The 23633-nt window shown below is 37.5% G+C and overlaps 1 protein-coding gene across 1 annotated transcript in view; it reads left to right on the top strand.

The window, feature by feature from the left end:
• Positions 1-23633, top strand: part of opcml (opioid binding protein/cell adhesion molecule-like) — a 460670-nt gene that overhangs the window by 395918 nt on the left and 41119 nt on the right. The window contains exon 4 of the mRNA XM_062048296.1: positions 16440-16577. Within this exon, the coding sequence (XP_061904280.1) occupies positions 16440-16577 (138 nt within the window). The remainder of the gene's footprint in view (positions 1-16439; positions 16578-23633) is intronic.

Below are 23633 nucleotides of genomic sequence, written 5' to 3'. Positions count from 1 at the left end.
ACGCGTTTGTTTCCGGAAGTAGGAACACACAGTTCTTGCCAGAAGTCGGAAGTGTGTTGCTATGGAAACAGAAATAAATGCGCCGAGGAAAGAAGTTCCATTATTGTTTAAAATGACCAAAATACTGTTAAAATTGAACATATTACATATTGTTATGAACATGCCTGTTGCTACATTATATATATATATATATATATATATATATATATATATATATATACTTGCATTGTGTATATAAAACGTCGATGGAGAGTTTTAAAGTTGTTTTAAGGCTCCCATGGCGACTTCCATTAGCCGCATCTTGCAAGCGTTTTTTTATCATTTTTAACCCCCCCTCTAAAAAAAAAAAAAAAAAAGTATGTTTTTGTCTCTCATAATGATTGTGAACAATTGGCAAACTTGCCCCCAAAAAGTACAGTTCCCCTTTAAATGAGAATTTTTCTATGTACTTTATGGGGCATCACCACAGAGACACTCGAACACTTACTGCACACTCATGTTATCATGCTCCTGCCTTATGCTATGTTTTCAAACATGCAGGAGACATGAAGCACGTTTTATGGGCATTTTAGAAGCAGTCGGACACATGCAGTGCATCTACAATGACACCTCTTGTTTTTCGCCCTGTATTTTTAGCACTATGAAGTTGCACTCATGGGGGAGAGGCTGCACTTATGTGCTCAAGACTCAAAAAAATGAATACTTCAAGAATGTTGTTTCATATTGGAGTTATGTTAATATATATTCTATGTGAAAATGAATGCCATTAAAAAACACTCAATTAAATTAAATGTACGTCAGTCCAAATATGTGTGTGTGTCAAGTTGACACACACATAGGACGGGGGAGTCTCGTCTGTCTCTGCAACGGCGGCACTGATCCTCCAATCGTGTGTGTAGCTGTCAGTTTTGACATATTTTTCAGACGTGCTAAATAAAGCAGCTAATTTAGGTGCGGCAATCACTTTCTAGTTCAGTAAATCAGGCTCCATGTGTTAAATAATTATATTTGAATGTTCTCCTCCCAGTATTGTGGCCATTCTGACAATCAACATATTTTGCATATTAGAATAGAATGGACTTTATTGTCATAATAAAGTCCATTCTAATTAATAATTCATAATTAATGAAGACAGAGACGCTATATAGATTGCACTCCTCATTCTGCTCACTTTACACACTTTTAGTAGATAAGCTTTGCGTGTGTTGTCAAGTTTGCACGCGTTTAGCACACGCACACCTTTAGTAAATCAGGCCCGGATCATGTTTTGTTTAGTTTTGGACTCCCTAAGTTCCTGTTTTGCGCACGCCTGGGTTTGTTTTGGTTACCATGGGTACTGATTGGTTTCACCTGCCTCTGATTAGTGTTCGGCATGCACACGCACTAATCAGAGAGTTATTTATTCACGTTGTGCGCAACACTCGGTCTGGCTTTATTTGCCACAAGCAACAGTTACGTTGGATGAATTCTGGTGATTATGCTTTTTGATTCCTGTGCTAAGTCTCGCCTTTGTTTCCCGTGCGATCGGCACGCGTCTTGTTTTTTTTTCTGTCTGTTTGTATTGACTGTGTATGATTTATGGACAATAAATCATATCCTACCTGCACGGAGTTGTCCGTCTGCATCCTGGGAGAACGACCTTGCATAAACATGCGACCCCCACGTGACACTGTGTCTGTAAACACAATATAAAACTAGGATTGTCAGTTTACAAATTAATCATGATTAATTTATGGCAACAACTGTCTATCTGAAATAGGACTGTAACGATATGAACATTTTATGTAACGGTTATTGTGATCAGAATTATCAGAGATATCAATATTTTCGTGGTATTGTTGAATGTGCTCAAAAAGTTCTTAAGCACACACTGACATTTTTTGACCAAGTTATTTTCTTTAAATAAATACAATAAATAGACACGCTGTTTGAAAAAAACAATATTTTGCATGTTTTGTGATTCTTATGCTTCACTGATAGTATTTTAGTCTTAGTATTTTGATTAAAATATTGCTTGGCTCAGTCGGTAGAGCTCCCATGCCAGCCACGTGAGGGTTGCGCGTTTGATCCTTGCTCGAGTTTCGGGTTCGATCTCCATTTTCGCCATCTTAGTCACCGCCATTGTGCCCTTGGGCAAGACACTTCACCCACCTGCTCCCCGTGCCACCCACACTGGTTTAAATGTAGCTTAAAGATGTAGATAATGGGTTTCACTATGTAAAGCGCTTTGAGTCTTTAGAGAAAAGTGCTATATAAATATAATTCACTTTACAACAAATAAAATTTGTTATGTATTATTTCTGCTGAGCGTTGTGTCCTACTTAGTCCAGCTGTCCTTGAACGCATCGTAACAACACCTCGGCCTCTTTTCCTCTGAGGAAAGATCGATCACTCTGAGAGAGAGAGAGTAAGAGAGCACAGCTCGTAGGTTCAGTGTGCACGATTAAATGTCTTAGTTTCTCAGAGAGCAATATATTTTGGGGAGAGATGCTAATGTCTCTTGTTTTCATGTTAGTAATCAAGCTAACAAACCAAAGCCAGTCAGTCCGTAAGTTTATCAAAGTGCAGTTATCAATCACGGTAATACTAACCGTCGGGAATTTTATCGGTTATCGGATATCATTATTACTGTTTATTGTTACATCCCTTATCTGAAATATGACTTTGTTACTGTATTGTACTAACAGAAAGATGAATGAGAGAACATAATGTCTATATTCAACATACTGTATGTTCATTAAATAATGTATTCATTCAATAAAATCTAAACTCAAATCAAGCTGAAAATATACTGCACACTGTAAATATATTTTTTTGTAATGTCTGGGAACGAGGCTACAGTCGAATGTTACTAGTATTCAGAACAGTATTTTGATTTTCAAACGCAGTTCAGTAAAAACGGTAAGATAAAAACATACACTTTTGTCCTACACAATTAAAATTTCTTTTTTGAGTAATCGAGTCATTCTACTGCACTTTTTATGCATTCAGACACAGCATCAGCATATGGGAACAAGGACACGGTGAACAAAAAAAAAGGGGGAAAATACATGAACAGAATCAAAGAAAGACATGCGAGTCATACCAAAGACTATAAAAATGGGACCCATTACCTCCCTGCTTGGCACTCAGCATCAAGGGTTGGAATTGGGGGTTAAATCACCAAAAATGATTCCCGGGCGCGGCCACCGCTGCTGCTCACTGCTCCCCTCACCTCCCAGGGGGTGATCAAGGGTGATGGGTCAAATGCAGAGAATAATTTCGCCACAGCTAGTGTGTGTGTGTGACAATCATTGGTACTTTAACTTTAACTTTTAATAAGCTTCACACCACCATGGTGCGTTCAAGGGCCGCTGAACATAGTGTGAACTCTCAACGGAGCTTTTGACTGTCGTCAGTGTAGCTTGTCATGATGCGCTAGCTTTAAATACGTCAAAACTTTTTTTTTTTTTTGAAAGCCTGAATTCTCACCTGTTTCATTTATATTTTGAATATCATTTGTGGCATTTTTAGTGGGCAACAACAGCACATTGTTTAAAAAAACAAATCTTTACAGTACATTGTCCCTTCATTAATCTCCTGGACGTACACCAGGACATGTGCCAGGCCAGCTTTATCTGTTGACTCATCCAGCATCCATGCGTGAAATTCACTGGCTCGTATGGGCCAGTAACATGCAGTGACCTTCACGCCAGGTGAGGCATTGATGCCTTTTAAAAAGAGCGACCACAGACATCAGAGTACCACACACATACCTGTATATTACACAGGCTGTAGATTCCACAGTGTAGAAATTACAAAGTCATGTTGTAAAAATATTTCTGCAAACATTATGATGGTATACTCTACATATACTGCACTGCAAAAAGTCAGTGTTCAAAAACAAGAAAAAAAATACAATTTGGGGTATTTTATTTGAACTAAGCAAAATGATCTGCCAATAGAACAAGAACATTCGGCTTGTCAAGACTTTCCAAAACAAGTCAAATTAGCTAACCTCAATGAACCCCAAAATACCTTAAAATAAGTATATTCTCACTAATAACAAGTGCAATTTTCTTGGTAGAAAAAAAAGAGAACTTTTTGCTCAATATATTGAAAAATATTCTTAAGTTAAGCAAATGCTAGTGCCATTACCTTCACATAATGATATGCGCTCGGCATCATGATGATTTTTCATGCTTGAAGTAAGAAATTATTACTTTAAAAAAGTAGTTTTATACTTGTGAGTGCTGTGACACAGCTTTGCAACAGTTGATATTCTAGTTTCAAGCATGTTTTACTCAATATAGGTCATAAAATCTCAGCAACAAGCTGTAATATCTTACTGAGATCATTTAGGACCAAACCCCTTAAAACAAGTAAAACACTAACATAAAATCTGCTTAGTGAGAAGAATTCTCTTATCAGACAGAAAATAAGCAAATATCACCCTTATTTGAGATATTTAATCTTACTTAGATTTCAGTTTTTGCAGTGTGTATACTCATGCAAAACTATTGGGTGCACTCAGCTACTTTTAAGCTTGCTTCCGCACCAAAATCCGAGAGGAATAACTCGCCACCATAGACATCCAGGCAAGGCAAGTTTATTTATACAGCACAATTCGTACACAAGACCTTTCAAAGTGCTTTCCAAAGTGTTTTGTGAAGAAATTGTACATTTTTGTGACTGTTAAGAATCATAGTGTTACAGGCTGGTGTTTTTCTGGACCCCGGGATGCAGAGACAGCAGGCAAGTACTGGAAAGAAGCCCATTTTTTTTAGAGAAATGTAGGTAAAACAAAAAAACCATAAGCAGCAGGGAAGTGCACAAAGGGAGATCAGACTTAGGAAGCACAAAGCAAAGCAAATGATCATCAGAAGCATCCTGGTGAGGGAGCCAGAACTCCGACCAGAGGAGTGGTGCAAGTAGAAAGTGAAACAAAAAAACAAGAGTGGTGGACAGGTAATAATACCAGATACAGGAAACCGATAACAACTGTCATGTGCAATCATAACACATAGTTTGCATGGATGTATATTTATCGATACCTACTGTATTGTAGCAATCATGGAGAGGAAATGTATTTCTATTGTTTTAATCAAATGATGACACTGTAGCATATAGTCTGATTTTGCAGCAGTTACATGTAGTTCATGACAAAAATATGCAGAACTATTCATTTACACAAGTTGTACAGTATAGTGATAGAGTATTCTTTAAAAGTCTTGACTAATAACTGTCGATGGCGGACAGCATGACGTATTAGCCGGCCAATCCGTGAGGAGTCTGGTGTTTGTCTATGTTTCGCCACTGCCTCGTCTAGTTTGGTTTTTTAGTTTTTTTTGTCATAAAGAAATACAATCATGTGTGCTTACGGACTGTTACCTTGCAGACTGTATTGATCTATATCAGACCTGGGCATTCTGCGGCCCACGGGCCGCATCCGGCCCTTTGTGCGTCCCTGTCCGGCCCGCGTGAGGCCAATTATAAATTACAAAATACATTTTAAAAAGTATCTATGTCGAGTGTGCAATACAACGGTGCTGCTTTTGTTTTGAAAATCGTTATTTGTATTACTTCCGTGTGGACGTATGCGTGATTGTGAGTGAATGTGAACAACTGCAATTACAAAATAAAGTTGAAAAAACATCCATGTCCTGCGCGCAATACAACTGTGCTGCTTTTGTTTTGAAAAGTATTATTTATGGGCGTGTGTCCGTGTGTAACCTGCGAGTGAAGGTGCACATGCAGCGACAAGTGATGCACGGTTTACACCCGAGACGCCAAAAAGAGAAAAGTTGATGAGGAATGCCGTGTTTTCAACAACACATGAACTGCAAAGCAACGTCCCCTCACCTAAGGTGCGTGCCTGCGCAATTGCGCACTGCTCAAGCGTCCGCTGCGCGCAGCAAGTATATGCCGCGCACCAAATCAAATCCCATCTGAATTCTAAACAAAATAAACATATTTATTCTATGGAATTTTGCAATGCAACTTTGAGTGACAGTGACAACAAGCGGCCCTAACGGTGTTCGTCAACACCGTTCAATTGAACACCGTTCAATTATTGTAATGTCTATCGAGATGCTTCGAGGACAGGAATTATATCGATCACTTTATTGAACAAAACTGTTTATATTCGGACATAACCACACCAAAAACATGAGTAAAACAATTATATCTCGAAAAACTAGTCATTTTCTGCCGTACAAACCAGGCCAAAACCAACTTGTCATCTGTCACCAACACGCATAGCACTAAACCACTGGTGCGTTTAAGGCCACACAAAAAGTCGGACAACTCAAACACCACACAAAGTTACACTATGACTCCTCAGTCATACGTGTGCTTATTTTACTGTCATTTATTATTAATGTTAATTTATATATATTAGTCATGGAATGCTGTTACACACACTATGTTGAAGTATTACTATTATTATTATTATTATTATTATTTATCTTACGGTATATATCAAAAATAATATTGAGCAAAATTTAATTGAAATATTGTCGATGTGGCCCTCCAGCAGTGCTCGGGTAGCTCATGCGGCCCCCGGTAAAAATTAATTGCCCACCCCTGATCTATATTGATATATAATGTAGGAACCAGAAATATTAATAACAGAAAGAAACAACCCTTTTGTGCGAATGAGTGAGTGTGAATGAGTGTAAACGGGGGAGGGAGGTTTGGTTGGTGCACTAATTGTAAGTGTATCTTGTGTTTTTTATGTTGATTTAATAAAAAAATAAAAAAAAAATAAAAAAAAATTATTTCTTGTGCGGCCCTATCGATCCACAGACCGGTACCGGGCCGTGGCCCGGTGGTTGGGGACCACTGGTCTACAAGACATGTAATGGTGGTTCTTTGGTCAAAATTTAACATCGATTTTGTTTTACAGACCATCTTCAAACAGCTTATTTACGTGTCTCCACTTTGACTGCGTCTTATCCCCGTCAGCCATGTTGTAGTTTGTAGCGCTTCCATACACGAGTCTAGTGACAGATATAAATATACAGTAGAGGCTGGGGTTACGTTATGCATCCATTAGATGGAGCTGCGCTAAAGGGAATGTCAACAAAACAGTCAGATAGGTCAGTCAAACTTTATTAATAGATTACAAACCAGCGTTCTGACAACTCTGTTCACTCCCAAAATTAATAAACAGCTGTTTTATTATTTTCCCCGAGGTAAAGTCATTGACGTGGTGTTTTCTTTATCTTTTAACAGCAGCAAGGTATAACATGTAGTGCAACATTTATATCACATAGTGGAGGGGAACATTTCCCTGATTCAATAAACACGTAAAAGACAGTGATACTGTTACGGTAAATCAGGGGTGTCCAAAGTGCGGCCCGGGGGCCATTTGCGGCCCGCAGCTAATTGTTTACCGGCCCGCCACACATTCTGGAAATGCTATTGCAAAAATAAAAAAATAAAACATTAAAAAAAGTGGAATGAGGTGAAATCTAACCAGACTAAGTTGCAATGTTGACACAAAGCTGCCATGCAGGCAGTTTTTTTTTCTTTTCCATCCATCCATTTTCTACTGCTTGTCCCTTTTGGGGTCGCGGGGGGTGCTGGAACCTATTTCAGCTGCATTGGGGCGGAAAGTGGGGTACACCCTGGACAAGTCTTTGTCTATCTTCATTTTTCTTTTTTTGCCTTTGCTAAAAAAAAACTAAAAAAAACAATGTTATAATGAATTATTGACCTATTCAAAGCTCCAATTATTTCAAATATTTCACTTTAAAATGTTTTATGTGGAAAATATTGCATATATTGTTTGGTTTCCATACAAAAACACCAACGTTTTATTTGACAGAAGAGCATAAAACAAACTAAATAATAGTTCAAACGTAAAATCGACAGATGTATCTGAAGTTGATCTCGTCACTTAAGTGTTGAAAGTTTAAAAAAACAAACTAATAAAAATGTATCACTTTATGAGTGGGGCACCTTTTGGATCCCAAATATATTTAATGGGATTTTATTTATCTTTTCACTGTGATTACTCAGGAATAATAATGAATTAAAATCAATGGTGTCCTGCATAATTGATCTTTTTAAGGCTCTAATTACTTCACATCAAACATTGCTTTCTGAATGTTTTGGACAGTGTGGTAAATACAGCATATCTCAGTTTTATTATAAAAAACAAAGTTGTCTTTGACAGAAAAGGCATAAAACCTTTTATTTTTTTATTTTTTACTTTATATCAACCTTAAGTTGATATACTGTAGATCAGGGGTCACCAACCTTTTTGAAACCAAGGGCTACTTCTTGGGTACTGATTAATGCGAAGGGCTACCAGTTAGATACACACTTAAATAAATTGCCAGAAGTAGCCAATTTGCTCAATTTACCTTTAACTCTGTTATTATTAATAATTAATGATATTTATCTTTGTGGAAACACTGATCATCTTAATGATTTCTCACAATAAATATATATAGAAACAGATAAATATCAATATGCAACACTTTATTTTTATATTTTCTCTAAGTGCACATTTTTCAAATTGAACATTTTCAAATGATCACTTCTAAGACAGTCTTGTGAAATCACAATATCCCATTTTAACTAGCTAGCCACTAACATTTTTTAACAAATCATGAATTACTTTGCACCATGTTTGTACAAATAATAACTCATGTAAAATACAAAAGTAAACTCTCAAATTTTTAAATCATGTCACACTTTGAACTGGACACCAAATCTGTTATCTGTTTCTTTGTCAGTTAGTGGGAAGCCTGGCATTGCATACTGTTAACTAGTGTGTTGTACTCTGGTGTGTAACTTGACACTGCAACTCTGAGTGAGTCTTGCAGATGTGCATCAGTGAGGCGTGTTCTGTGTTTGTTCTTGATGAAGTTCATGTCAGAAAAGGCTGATTCACAAAGATAAGATTTTTCCTCATTGTTTGCGGAACCTTCTTAATCTTTTGGACATATTTTCACAGCAATCTGGCCTTAAGCTTAATTATGATAAATGTAAAATGTTAAGGATCGGAAATCTAAAGGGAACGTCCTTTCGAATGGAATGCAAAGTGCCTGTTTTGTGGACAGATGGACCAGTTAACATACTTGGTGTTGTTGTCCCAGAAAATCTGGAAGATCTAGGCTCAGTAAATTATGATAATCGACTAAGAAAGCTGGACAAAAGTATGCAATTATGGAAAGGGAAATCCCTAACTTTGTATGGTAAAATGTCTATTGCCAACTCGTTAATTGTTCCTCAATTTATTTATTAGTTTTTGTCATTACCAGCTCCATCACAAAACTTTTTTAAGATTTATGAGCGGAGGGTCTTCGATTTTGTCTGGAACGGCAAACCAGAAAAGATTAAAAGAAAGGTTTTGTACAAAGAGTACGAATATGGGGGCCTGAAACTTCTCAACCTTGAAGCTATGTGTCTGTCTTTAAAAGCATCAATTGTTCCAAAGATGTATTTAAACATTGAGTGGTACACAAATGTCCTGTTGGACAAAAAACATGTACTGTATCAAAAGAAATGGTATCCTTTTTTACAAGTGATCCCCTCCCAGAGAGTCTGCTGGAAAACATGGCGGGGTTCATAAAGGAAACAATCCACTCATAGTGGTGTTTTCAATTTTATGTGCCAGAAAAAAGAGAGAATATTTTGCAGCAGTTAATATGGATGGACTCTAATATTGTAATAGATGGAAAGCCTTTCTTTTGGAAAAATATGTTTGAAAGAGGAATCATTTTTGTCAATGATATTATCAATGAGAATGGTAAAATTATGAAGTATGATGAATTTAGAGCTATGTATGGTGATGCTTGCTCAAGCTTTTCATTTTATCAACTAACTGGAGTAATTGGGAAAAGATGGAAACAAATAATTAATTATGGAACTACTAAATGATTAGTTTGTAAACCTCTAATAAGAAATTCTAGTTGGCAAAAAGGAACTAAAATAAATAGAAAAATATATAATTTTTATTTAATAAAGAAATCTTTGAAGGCTGCCTCATACAACACAAATGGAAAATGGGAGGACTTTTTTGACTGCCCGTTGCCATGGGATGCCATATTCAAACTAATCTATAAAACCACTATCGATGTGCAAAATCGTTATTTTCAAATTAAAATTATTTATAACTTCTTACCCACAGGGAAAATGTTAAAATTATGGAATATGACAGAGTCAGATGATTTCCGATTTTGTTGTCAGGAGCCTGAATCCACCCTGCATTTGTTTTGGTATTGTCATATTGTGTCTTTGTTTTGGGTGGAAGTTGAAAAAATGTGTTTAAGGATTGGTTTGTTTATGAAGCTTAATGTGGTTTCTGTTATTTTAGGAGAGTTCATTGACAATCATGATTTAGTCAATTTAATTATAGTACTCGGTAAAATGTTTATTTTTAAGGCCAAAAACAGATATTCACTTAGTATTACTTTCTTTAAAACATTTATTCAGTATTTTCTAATTTTAGAAAGTTACATGGTTGAAAACGATAATGATGCCAAAAAACATTAAAAAAAAGATGAGAAGTCCTCAAAGGCTTGTTTTGAAAGTATAATTATGTTTATAGATTATATGATATCTGTTGTTGTGTTCCCTAATTTGAGTGACCTGGACATAATCTGGACTGTACATAAATGCTTATTTTGAAAATGTAATTTTGTTTATAAATTATATGCAATCTGTTGTGTTCCCTAATTTTTTTCTGTGTACATGAATGAAAGTGTGTGTTGCTGAGTCCGACTTGGACATTATCTGGACTGGGACTGGTTTAAAAAACCCTTTAAACAAATCTAATTTCATTGACAACCTGGTCTGTTGAAGATAAGGCCCTTTTTTTAAAAATAAAATAAAATAAGATAAATAAATAAAAAACATTTTCTTGGAAAAAAAAGAAAGTAAAACAATATAAAAATAATTACATAAAAAATAGTAATTAATGAAAATGTTAGGTTTATAGTTTTAGCATCCTTCAAAAAAACATTTTTTTTTGCCGGGGGATTGAGGTACTAGGTTCTAGAGCCGCTAATTTGTTGCTTTTGCCATACCGTATGTTTTGGGCCATTGTAATGCCAGAAAATAGGGTTGAATGATGACTGTGCACCAGACAAGCCAGTGCCACTGAAGTATAATGGCTTTAGCATGGCAATCAAGCTTATATTCACAGTTTTGATAAATAATCTTGGAAAAACAATACAGCGTATACTCCTGTACAAATACATTAGTCAGAATGCTGTACCGGAGAAATCCTAAAAGTACAAGTGCTTTGTGTTCACCATCAAAATGATGAGGATTGATGATGGCTGTAAAAATAACTATACCTTTATTGGCATTAGCAAGCGGGCCCGTTGACCTTTGCAGGGTAAATCCGCTAGAATGAGACTATAACATATAATTATTGCTATTGTATCACATGACTCGGTGGCTTCCCAGAGGGCGCTCGCACTCCACCAAGCCACAAACATATAACCCGCCCTCTTTCTGGTTCCAACCATGTCCGTTATACGGCTCCGCTAATTTCACAATACATACAGAACAGACTATATCCATCCCACAAAGGGGAACTTCTGTGGTTGCAGTGCAGATTTTACATATAGTTCAAAAGTCAGAAAATGAAAAACTGAAATGAGTATATAGTTTCCCCTTGTTATATAACCTTTCAAATTTCTACATGGTGGATTGCAAAAAAAAAACATTTACAGTGCAGTACCGGCCTTTTTTCTATTATTGTGTTTTGGCAATCCATAGAAATATCCCCAAGTAAGACTTCTGTGAACAATACTAACAACACCACATATACTAATCTTGGTGCTACTGCATCTTTACAGGTGAGAATCAAGTTGACCAACTTTTGGCAGAACAGCTTTTTGATGGAACTTCATCTTTGACTCCTACCTCACCAATAACACTTCTCCACATTGGTGAGACTTTGAAACGAGTGATATCAAAAGACAACAGCAGGACATAGAGCATCAGACTCGCTAGAGCACTTCGGGATTACAGGACTGCTATCAGATATCAGCAATCAGCAGCTGTCGAGGCAAAGTGGACATAACCCTTGTTGATTCACGATATACCTCATCTTCGACATTTATACCACAGCTTTTAGGCTTGAGCACTGCTAGCGCTGAATGCTAACAACACAGCTAATGGTTGTAGCTGCGATTGTCAAGTTGACTAAGATGTTGGCAGAACAATAAGCCCATGTTTTCAGCACATTGAAGCCCAGTTCTAACCTAAAATAATTATCCAGGATGTCATGAAGTATTTCCATGTTGTGGCCACGTTGTTGTGGCCCTGCGATGGCCATAGCAATGACGCTTAAAGGATCCTCTGGGCTACAGGTGAATACTTTAACCTACGGTGGAACAAACTCAAGGCTACTATTGTTGGGTATTTCTCCTGTCTGGGCTCTGACTTTCTCACCTGTCCCCAATTGGCAATCAGGACACACATGTTCAGGGTTGCCAATCAGGATGTTTTACATGCTTTTTTTTTTTACATTACATTACATTTTACATTACTTGTTTTCCTTTCATGCATTCTTGTTTTTTTTTATGTTTCCTGTACACTTCCTTGCTGCACTAGTCCTTTGTGTTTTGACATTAAATACATGTTTAACTACGCTCTGCCTGCCGTCTCTGCATTTTGGGATTCTAGACAAACAAACGTAACAAATATAATTGTAACAATTATATTACAAACGTAACAAATATAATTGTAAAAATCATTTGACAGGTTGTTTTTTTTGGATAATTTTTCCTATCATTCACAATCTTTATGTGAGACAAGCGCATACGTTTTTCTTTTTTTTTAATGCAAGCAAAAGTCGGCTAACAATGGAGCCAATGGGAGTCTGTGGAAACTGTGTTTTGCAGTGGTCGTTACTAGCAAAAGTCAGCTAACAATGGAGCTAATGGGATTCGCTCTATTCCGCCTATAAAGCGGTCTAAAAAACATACACAAATCTCCATCAGTGTTTTATCTACCGTGTTTTCCGGACTATAGAGCGCAGCATATAAGCAACACCCACTAAATTGAAGAAGAAAACAATATTTTTCTATTCATTAGCCACACTACACTATAAACCACAGATTAATATGTTGTGAAATGACTTATTTACACAGAAAGATTTGTATTTATATACATTAATTGTTTTCCAAACGGTTTCTGTAACACGGTAGTAAAACGACCGAACAAACAAAACAGAAGTCATCGTCATGGACCCACTAGCTGCGAGGCTCGCTATCCAATCAGCTAAACAGATTCAATAACTACACTAGTTTGTATAAAAACTTCACAATACTAGTAATTATAGCTAATAATACGTTTTAATTGCTAATTTCAAGATTCTTTTTAATTTTTTTAAAGCGTTACATTTAATGTGTTATTTCAATAAATCTTACCAAGACAGTTTTGACTTGTTCCATTGGTAGACTTTTTTTTACTCATTACGAGCAATAATAACCTGTATTAATTTGTTTCTTTTAAAGAAGGGCATTTTTTTCCAGTGAACAAAATTCCAATTTGTATATTGTTTTTCTTTTTAGACCAGATATAAATTGGTAATTTGAGAGGGACATGTCCACACCGTACCCAGTACCATTTAGACTTTAGACTTTAGACTTCCTTTTTATTGTCATTCAAATTTAAACTTTACAGTACAGATAAGAACGACATTTCGTTGCATTAGCTCATGGTAGTACAGAATAAAAAAGCAATTTGCACCCATGCATGTGATTTAGACCTTGTTAAAACTATAAGGGTTTGTGCTTTGGGGTCGGGTGCACATAGGAGGAGAGGCCATGTTGCCAGTGGTTGTCATGCCCCATTCAGCCTTCCATTAGCCATGACCCCTAAATATGGATGATCTGTGTGTCAAGCGTTCACAAGATGAGGATGTATTGTAGCAACAGCTCCCTCCTGTGGTAGGCGGACAAACCAAGATCCTGGTATGTGCGATGTCTGATGGAGTATGGCATACTGGAGTAGAGCACAGTGAGACCACCGATGCAACACACGACCATTTAGGACAATTCAGTCAGGGAACTCACGTCTGCCTGAAACGGTCCAAACGTGCATTTTATAGTTATGGGGTGTAATGCTTATTTCCGAGCTAAGGTTCCTGCAGTGTAAAAGTGGCTGGAAAAATATGTCTGTTTTTTCAGAATGATCCTTACCTCATAAGGTGTGATCTTTCGCAAAGTTCCAGAGCCAATTATTATCGTCCACTCATTTCAAATACTGTGTCATCAGTGATCTCTTTCCCACCAGGCTTCTTGCCAAAGGGAAATGATGAGATTGTTCTAATTTAATGAGTGTATAGAATTATTGCTGTTGGTATGGGATCAACTACTCATTTCAGCTCAGGACACCGAAGAAAGAAAATGTTTGGTTTTGTTTTTATACTTATGCTGTCTTTAAGTTCAAGTGGAGTTGTAATTAGGTTTTTTGGCTACACTTAGTAGTCACAATTCAGTAAGTTAAGCTTATGTTGCAGTAAGTTGAATGATGCGGACACATTTGTTACTGGATGCCTTGTAATACGCTTCTGCCTTGAAGACTTTATGTGTAAGTACTATGCAACTAAAATTATTAGATACTTGTTTATATTAACAAATGTGGTGTTTTAGATGGCAAATTGTTCAATTAAGGTCATTTAATTGCTGTATGTCTAGCTTGTGTGCGTAGCTGGCAGCTCCTAGTAGCTTATAGCCATCCATGTTTACCTTTTTCTTAATGACTTCACTAAAATACAAGACAAGACCAACCATGTGTGCTTATTGGAGGAAATTCCTATGTTAACTCCAGCTTTACAGGCCTGCTTGTATCAGATGTTAAATTTCATCCGATACTTGTTTAGTTTTTTTTTGGCTGATATCGGTCCGATATCAATATCAGATTGGGACAATTCTAATTAATGTACACAACCTAAATCCGCAATTAGAGCTCCACTACTGAACCAAAAGGCATTCATTTGACAAAATCCACTCAAGCTGACTTTTTGGAGTTTAAATCCATCATTCTAATAAATACTAATGAACAATTGGCTTGAAGCCTCACTATGAGGAAATGGTTATCATTCAAAATCAGTAAGATTCCTGCTTAGAACATGAAGACTGTTTAAATGCACTAATTTGTTGTTTTAAATAATATGTCAACCTAATTGTCTTCAACTTTCAGAGCAACACATGCTTATTTATGTTTGTGTGCGTGGTTTTGGCGTGTCCCTTTGTGGATCAAAACATATTAAAGGAAATGATGATTACATTTTGGACAAATGCTATCCTGACTCCCTGTCACTGTACCATGGATTAAGACATTCAGTCCATGTCTAATATATCTGTATATGTGTGCAATGGGTCTTTATGTATTGTAGATGACAATAATATACAGAAACAATATTTTTCATAAAACACAAATTGTTTTTATCTGACACAAGATGGCTAAATAGTTGAGGTCTGATCAATGTATGCTCCCTTTGAACTATTGATTAAGTGCATAGTTATTGTCTGGCTGTAGCTGTACATGGTGGTAACAGAAATTCAAACGAATGGCTTGTTTTCAGCAGCATTTGATCTCGTTATGCAGCAACCGTTTGAGACTATAAGACTTCATTAATAATTAAAATGAACTGGTATTCTACAACAATTAGAAAGCTCTGATTCTCTCCAGATGGCATGGAAAATAATTTATGTTAAGAATTCTGAGGGCATAATTGAAACAGCATGAAAACAACACAACCCTTGCTGATCTGAAGACATTATTACACATACTCTTATTCTCACCAAACCTACTTTGCCAGAATCACACAGAACTTTAAAATGAGCAGGTCCCAATACCCAGACAGCTTTGTCTACGTTTGATTTATCTCTGACGTAGCACAGGAATGCAGTCTTGCACAAATAGTTCTCTGTAACTCTGTAAAACAATTAAATCACAAAATTGTAGCTGCAGCATTACTGTACAACCCCGTGGGATTTGCTGAAACACATGAACACTTCAGCAGTTGCTCCCGTCTCGTGGGATATCCACAGAAATGCCGTAACAAGTTATGCAGCACAGTGTAGGCATATACCTGGAGTGACTCTACTGTGAGTGTATGCAGACTTTTAAGTTGAATTGTGTGTTATATTTATCAATGTTTTGTTACATATGGTTCTTTTGTCTTGAACTAAAGTGGTTACTTCGATACAAGTTTATTATGAGGAAACAATAACGGCTCATTGGCTGTTTATTGAGTCACATAGCTCACCCTGGCACATTTCTTAGTATGTGGGATAAAAATATGGATGGGTAGATAAATGCTGTTGAAATAAACTGACTAATTATTAAACAAGTATTGCTTGCCAGTAGATGTCTCTTCTTCACACATCATGTCTATTTTAATGCACGCTAAGTTAAATCCTCTATCAATATCAGTTACATTTCTGATGCACGTATCCTTGTTTCTTTCTTTTTTGCAGGCACGCATAAATTTGTAACAGAAGGAGAACACCTGGAGTTGACAGCCATTACCAAAGAGCAGTCTGGATCGTATGAGTGCATTGCCTCGAATGACATATCATCCCCTGACATCAGGACAGTGCAGGTCACCGTCAACTGTAAGGTTTACTCAATGTTTTGACTTTTTGATTTTTTTTTTTAACATTTGCATTGAGTACGATATGATGACTTACACAAAGCGTGTATACACTCCTGAGCAAAATCCTAAGAATGGTACAAATGACAGGATTTGAATTCTTGCAATGGAGGATTGGTAACAGATTGTAGGTGGAAAATAAAAAAAAATAAAAAAAAGAGAAAGTAGAAAAAAATGGAAGTAAGAGACAAACGCAAACGCTGGACTCAACGTGTGCTGCAATGTAAATAAATCTAAACAATAGAACTAGGGTTGTACGGTATACCGGTATTAGTATAGTACCGCGATACTAATTAATCATTTCCGGTACTATACCGTCTCTGAAACTTACAGATACCAGTATCAAACAACAGAAGAATAAGTGATTATTACATTTTAACACAAGTGTAGATAGAACATGTTAAAAGAGAAATTAAGTAGATATTAACAGTAAATGAACAAGTAGATTAATAATTAATTTTCTACCACTTGTCCTTAATAATGTTCACAAAATAATAGAATGATAAATGACACAATATGTTACTGCATATGTCAGCAGACTAATTAGGAGCCTTTGTTTGGTTACTTACTACTAAAAGACAAGTTGTCTAGTATGGTCACTATTTTATTTAAGGACTTAACTGCAATAATAAATATATGTTTAATGTACCCTATGATTATTTGTTAAAATAAAGCCAATAATGAAAATTTTTTGTGGTCCCGTTTATTTAGATAAGTACCGAAAAGTATGGAAATAATTTTAGTACCTGTACAAAAATATTGGTATTGTTACAACACTAAACAGAACCATAATCCTCTGTTTAGTAAGTTTTCCCAACACTGCCTGTTCAATATTAAGTAATATCTAGTTAGAAGGATGTTTGTCATTTTATATAGGAAAAGTGTGGAGACTAATCTGTATCACAATGAATCTGAGGGGGACACGTCCCTAGTGCCATCTGCACTCAAGATCAGAACAACACACGCTCCGAACCGGATTGTTGTTTTTCTATAAACCCTCCCATCTCTAGCAATTATGTAACAAGCTGTTCATATTTGAGACTATAGCCTCAATCAGTCTAGATCTGCTCTCAATTCTGTCTTTCGTGTAAGTTTTTGTCAAAAATGGTCTCTCACTTACGACACTCGCTCACTTTGAAGAAGCAGACTTATTAAACTGCACAACCAAAGGCTTTTTGCAATGTGCCCCTGCTGTCCAGGTTGGACACAGTAAAACAGAGATTTTACATTTCTCAGAAAATCCTGAAATTAATAGGACAAAACAAGTCAAGTGGTAGACGCCAAAAAAAACCCCACTTGCTCTGCTCTAGTATTCAACGGTCTTGTCTTTAAAGACACAGGCCAATCATCGACTCACATTAGGCAGTGCAACAACCAAAAGACTGCATCTGCGGCAGAAGGGCTTTAGCATTGAGCTCCAGGTTGTGCAGGGGCTTCAATTGGCGGCTGGCACACCTCTTGACTGAGGTTCTCAGTCTATGCGGCAGGGCAGCCCCACCCAATGCGCAGACCACGTGCTGCGTGTACGGCCCCAGGATCCATTGGGGTTGGGGGGCACTATTATACGCAAGGGGTGCAATCTAAGCCAATGGTGCATCGCTAGAAACTAAGGTGGTCAGGGGCAGCCGAGGGGCAAAAAATGATGAATTGGTCTTTTCTGTCACCGCATGCTGTACCACACTGATTGGCAGCAGTGCAGACTTGTCAATGTAGTGCACACAGACGGGAAGTAATTGAACCAAACGTCTTCTTTACTAACGGTACATGATAATAAGTTAGTATTCAGCATAAATAAACTACTACTACTCTATGTACAAACGACTATGTAACTATACTTGTGTTTACAAAGTGCAGTCACAAATAAAAATGCTTTCTTACCTAAATTTATTGCATCAAAAATACTGAAAATTCCACGACATAGTGAATTTGCAAACAGCTAAAATTATACACAAAGCAAACTATAACCTGCTACCCAAGAATATACAACAATTCTTCTCAACAAAAGAGGAGAAATATAATCTTGAAGAACATTTTTATTTAAAACATTTGTATGCATGTACAACACTTAAGATCTTCAATATATCAGTATGTGTAATGAAATAATGGAATGGATTAAGCAAAGAAATCAAACAATGTACTAATATGATCGACTTTAAGAAACTCTTCAAACTTAAAGTGTTTACCAAAGTACAAAGAAGAAGAACCATGATAAACATTCTGATTATTTATTACTAGATAATCTTACTCATCTCACCATATGAAATGTAACTTACTTCATTGATTATTATTTATTTATTTTTATTGTTATTACTTATGGAGTAAATTGTGAATACATTGAGAACAGGAAGTGAACAAAAGTTTTTAACAACTGCAATGTAAAAGAAAGGGGGTAGGATTAAATAAGCTCTGCTTCTTCCTACTCCTTTTCGAACATGTTGAATAGGGAAACTGGAAATTGTGATGTATCATGTTGTATGCATGCATGTTCAAAATAAACTCAAACTTAACCTTAAGTATAATTGTATAATTTTTACATATCTGTGCTCTATTGCGTTATCTTTCTGACAATTTTTACTTTCATTCCACCGCATTTCCTAAATAAAATTAGTATGTTTGTTCAGTTTTTTTCCCCCTGAACCATTTTCGTTACCAGGCCTGGGCCGACGATAAATAAATCAATTAATCAAAGGATAAATAAATTGGCATGTCCGTGTTTGTTTCCTTCGTCTCTTGGTTCCTGCAAGAGGCTGCAAAAGCGTTCACTCATACTGTAGCATTAAAGGCCTACTGGAACCCACTACTACCGACCACGCAGTCTGATAGTTTATATATCAATGATGAAATCGTAACATTGCAATACATGCCAATACGGCCGGGTTAACTTATAAAGTGCAATTTTAAATTTCCCGGGAAATATCCGGCTGAAAACGTCTCGGTATGATGACGTTTGCACGTGACGTCACGTATTGTAGCAGACATTTTGGAACAGCACGGTGGCCAGCTTAAGTCGTCTGTTTTCATCGCAAAATTCCACCGTATTCTGGACATCTGTGTTGGTGAATCTTTTGCAATTTGTTTAATGAACAAAGCAACACAACGCCGGCCGCCGCCGCTGTCCTCACCGGTGTCTGGGTTGACTTCCTCTGTCTCCGGGCCGCCGACCGCACCGATTATCGTGGTGAAGTCCTCCGTCGCGCAGTCGATCGCTGGAACGCAGGTGAGCACGGGTGGTGACGAGCAGATGAAGGCTGGCTTAGGTGGAGAGCTAATGTTTTTAGCATAGCTCTGTCGAGGTCCCGTAGCTAAGTTAGCTTCAATGGCGTCATTAGCAACAGCATTGCTAGGCTTTGCCAGGCGGGACAGCATTAACCGTGTGGTTACAGGTCCAGGGTTTAGTTCGGTGTCTCCTGATAGTAGAAGTAATAGTAGTATTGTTGATCTTCGGTCTATCCTTCCAGTTAGGGGCATGTTTCTTCTGTTTCTATCCGCAGTTAAGCACGATGCTATCACGTTAGCTCCGAAGCTAAAGTGTTTCACCGATGTATTGTCGTGGAGATAAAAGTCACTGTGAATGTCCATTTCGCGTTCTCGACTCTCATTTTCAAGAGGATATAGTATCCGAGGTAGTTTAAAATACAAATCCATGATCCACAATAGAAAAAGGAGAAAGTGTGGAATCCAATGAGCCCTTGTACTTAAGTTACGGTCAGAGCGAAAAAAATATTAATCCTGGCGTCCTGCACTGCACTCTAATCCTTCACTCTCACTTTCCTCATCCACAAATATTTCATCCTCGCTCAAATTAATGGGGTAATCGTCGCTTTCTCGGTCCGAATCGCTCTCGCTGCTTGTGGCCATGATTGTAAACAATGTGCAGATGTGAGGACCTCCACCACCTCTGACGTCACGCTACTTCCGGTACAGGCAAGGCTTTTTTATCAGCAACCAAAAGTTGCGAACTTTATCGTCGATGTTCTCTACTAAATCCTTTCAGCAAAAATATGGCAATATCGCAAAATGATCAAGTATGACACATAGAATGGATCTGCTATCCCCGTTTAAATAAGACAATTTCATTTCAGTAGGCCTTTAGTCTCAGCACTTGGTTTGTTGTATAGCTGAATGAGTGAAGCCTCTTGTATGTCATCCACTCTCTTTGAGTCTGTGGGTGGAGGTGGGGCTGCAAGCATACACACATACATAAACACACAGAAGTTGGCCCCATAACGTACTGTAAGGTAACGTAGTATCAATTAAAAGGACAAAAGGGATTGCAAAGCCAAATGTTAAGAAGTGGGAATATTGCAGCTGCAATTCGAATATGCAAGATAAGCACATCAACACAGACAAATCAGCATGGAAAGTTGGAAAGTGATGTCAAAAAACAAACCACCTGGCCTAGTTTTCCCAAAAATGCACTTCAAAGTGTTCAATATTTAATAAAGTTAAATGGTGTTTGTCGAGACTTGATAAGCTACTTTATGTAATGTTTTGGTTGTGCATGGTTGGAGTATTTATTTTTTCAAAACAGAGACCGGGACGTTATGATTGTTTTTGGTTATCATTAATTATTCAAGTACAATTCTTGCTACCAGAGACACAATCAATTGTATTTGTATTGTTTGTCTACTTATTTAGGCTATTTATAAGTTATTTAATTTAAAATTACAACGGTAAAAAATACTAAGAGTTTCCTCAAGCACATTAACATAATATAGTGGAGAATGCTGTTATTTTTTAATGATATCAGGCCCAAATAATAGCGGGTTACAGAGGAGCGTCAGTAGTACCATGTATTTTGTTAGTTATCGGTTAAAAGTGATTATTTAAGTGATTTTCTGCTAATGTTATGTTAAAGTTGCGAGTGTAGATTTACAAATGCCAATATTCTAACTTCTCACTTTGATTAAATCATTTTACTTTAGATACTTAAGTACAGTAAAAGCTACCGTATTCACTAAATACTTATTTTGAAAGGAGACTATAACTTCTTTCAAAGTAATTTTCTGGTATGATACTTGTACTTTTACCTGGGTCGAACTTTTGAGATCGGCCTTAGTCCACAAAGACATTCCAACATCTCACCCAAGTTAATTGGGCATACATGCACGCACACGCCCCTCCCCAAATCAACACCTTCACCACTGCTTAATTCCTCCGGGGTTGTGGGGGCTGAGTAGCGCTTTAATAGCGTCAGCCGGCCTCCAGGGTCCCAACTCCCCCCTCCTCTTTTGCGAGTTGTTGTGATTACATGTACCATGTTTATGTCTGCCATGCTATGTGAGGTTTTTTCCTCGGACTCAGTCTGGACCACTCCTGAGGGTCCAGCCTCAGACTGATTTTTTTTTTACTCTTCCCCCTTTCCCAATGTCACCTTTTTCCCACCTTTTTAAAGGCCTGCTGAAATGAATTTTTTAAATTTAAACAGGGATAGCAGATCCATTCTATGTGTCATACTTGATCATTTCGCGATATTGCCTTATTTTTGCTGAAAGGATTTAGTATAGAACAACGACGATAAAGTTCGCAACTTTTGGTCGCTGATAAAAAAAAGTCTTGCCTATACCGGAAGTAGCGTGACGTCACAGGAGGAAGGATTCCTCACAATTCCTCGCTGTTTACAATGGAGCGAGAGAGATTCGAACCGAGAAAGCGACGATTACCCCATTAATTTGAGCGAGGATGAAAGATTTGTGGATGAGGTACGTTAGAGTGAAGGACTAGAGAGGCAGTGCAGGGTGTATCTTTTTTCGCTCTGACCGTAACTTAGGTACAAGGTCTCATTGGATTCCATAAACTCTCCTTTTTCTATTGTGGATCACGGATTTGTATTTTAAACCACCTCGGATACTATATCCTCTTGAAAATGAGAGTCGAGAACGCAAAATGGACATTCACAGTGACTTTTATCTCCACGACAATACATCGGCGAAGCTCTTTAGCTACTGAGCTAACGTGATAGCATCTGGCTCAAATGCAGATAGAAACAAAATAAATAAATCCCTGACTGGAAGGATAGACAGAAGATCAACAATACTATTAAACCATGGACATGTAACTACACGGTTAATAATTCTCAGCCTGGCAAAGCTTAACAATGCTGTTGCTAACAACGCTGAAGCTAACTTAGCAACCGGACCTCACAGAGCTATGATAAAAACATTAACGCTCCAACTACGCCAGCCAGCCCTCATCTGCTCATCAACACCCATGCTCACCTGCGTTCCAGCGATCGACGGCGCCTACGAAGGACTTCACCCGATCACTGATGTCTGCTATCCAAGTAAGTCCTCTTTGTTGTGTTGCTACAGCCAGCCGCTGATACACCGATCCCACCTACAACTTTCTTCTTTACAATCTCCATTGTTCATTAAACAAATTGCAAAAGATTCACCAACACAGATGTCCAGAATCCTGTGGAATTGTTCGATGAAAACAGAGCAGTTTGTATGGTGACACATTGGGTACGAATACTTCCGTTGCCGTCGTGACGTCACGCGCATACGTCATCATACATAGACGTTTCCAACCGGAAGTTTAGCGGGAAATTTAAAATTGCACTTTATAAGTTAACCCGGCCGTGTTGGCATGTGTTGCAATGTTAAGATTTCATCATTGATATATAAACTATCAGACTGCGTGGTCGGTAGTAGTGGGTTTCAGTAGGCCTTTAAGGAGCGCTGTAAGTGGCTGATCCGTTGGCGGTCCCATCTTGTCCCCCTGTAACGTATGTCTGCTCTTAGCGGGATTGTGCCGAAAATGTAATTTCAGTTCTTATGTGTCTTGTACATGTTAAGAATGGACAAAATAAAGCTGCTGTCTGTCTGTCTGTACTTTTACTCAAGTATTGCTTTCAAGTGCTTTATATTAGGGGTGTGCCGATTGAACTTTTTCCCTTCTGATACGAAACCAAAATCGGTGCCTTGATTATTAGCCAATACTCAAAATAATACGATTTCAGCAGGAATCATAGTTCAGTGGAACCTCAATTTGGTTGTTGTACAGGGTTTGTGAATCA

This window comes from Entelurus aequoreus, linkage group LG05, assembly GCF_033978785.1.
Source record: "Entelurus aequoreus isolate RoL-2023_Sb linkage group LG05, RoL_Eaeq_v1.1, whole genome shotgun sequence".
Lineage (NCBI taxonomy): Eukaryota > Metazoa > Chordata > Actinopteri > Syngnathiformes > Syngnathidae > Entelurus > Entelurus aequoreus.
The sequence above is the reverse complement of the archived record's forward strand: the minus strand, read 5'-3'. Positions and strand labels throughout refer to the sequence as shown.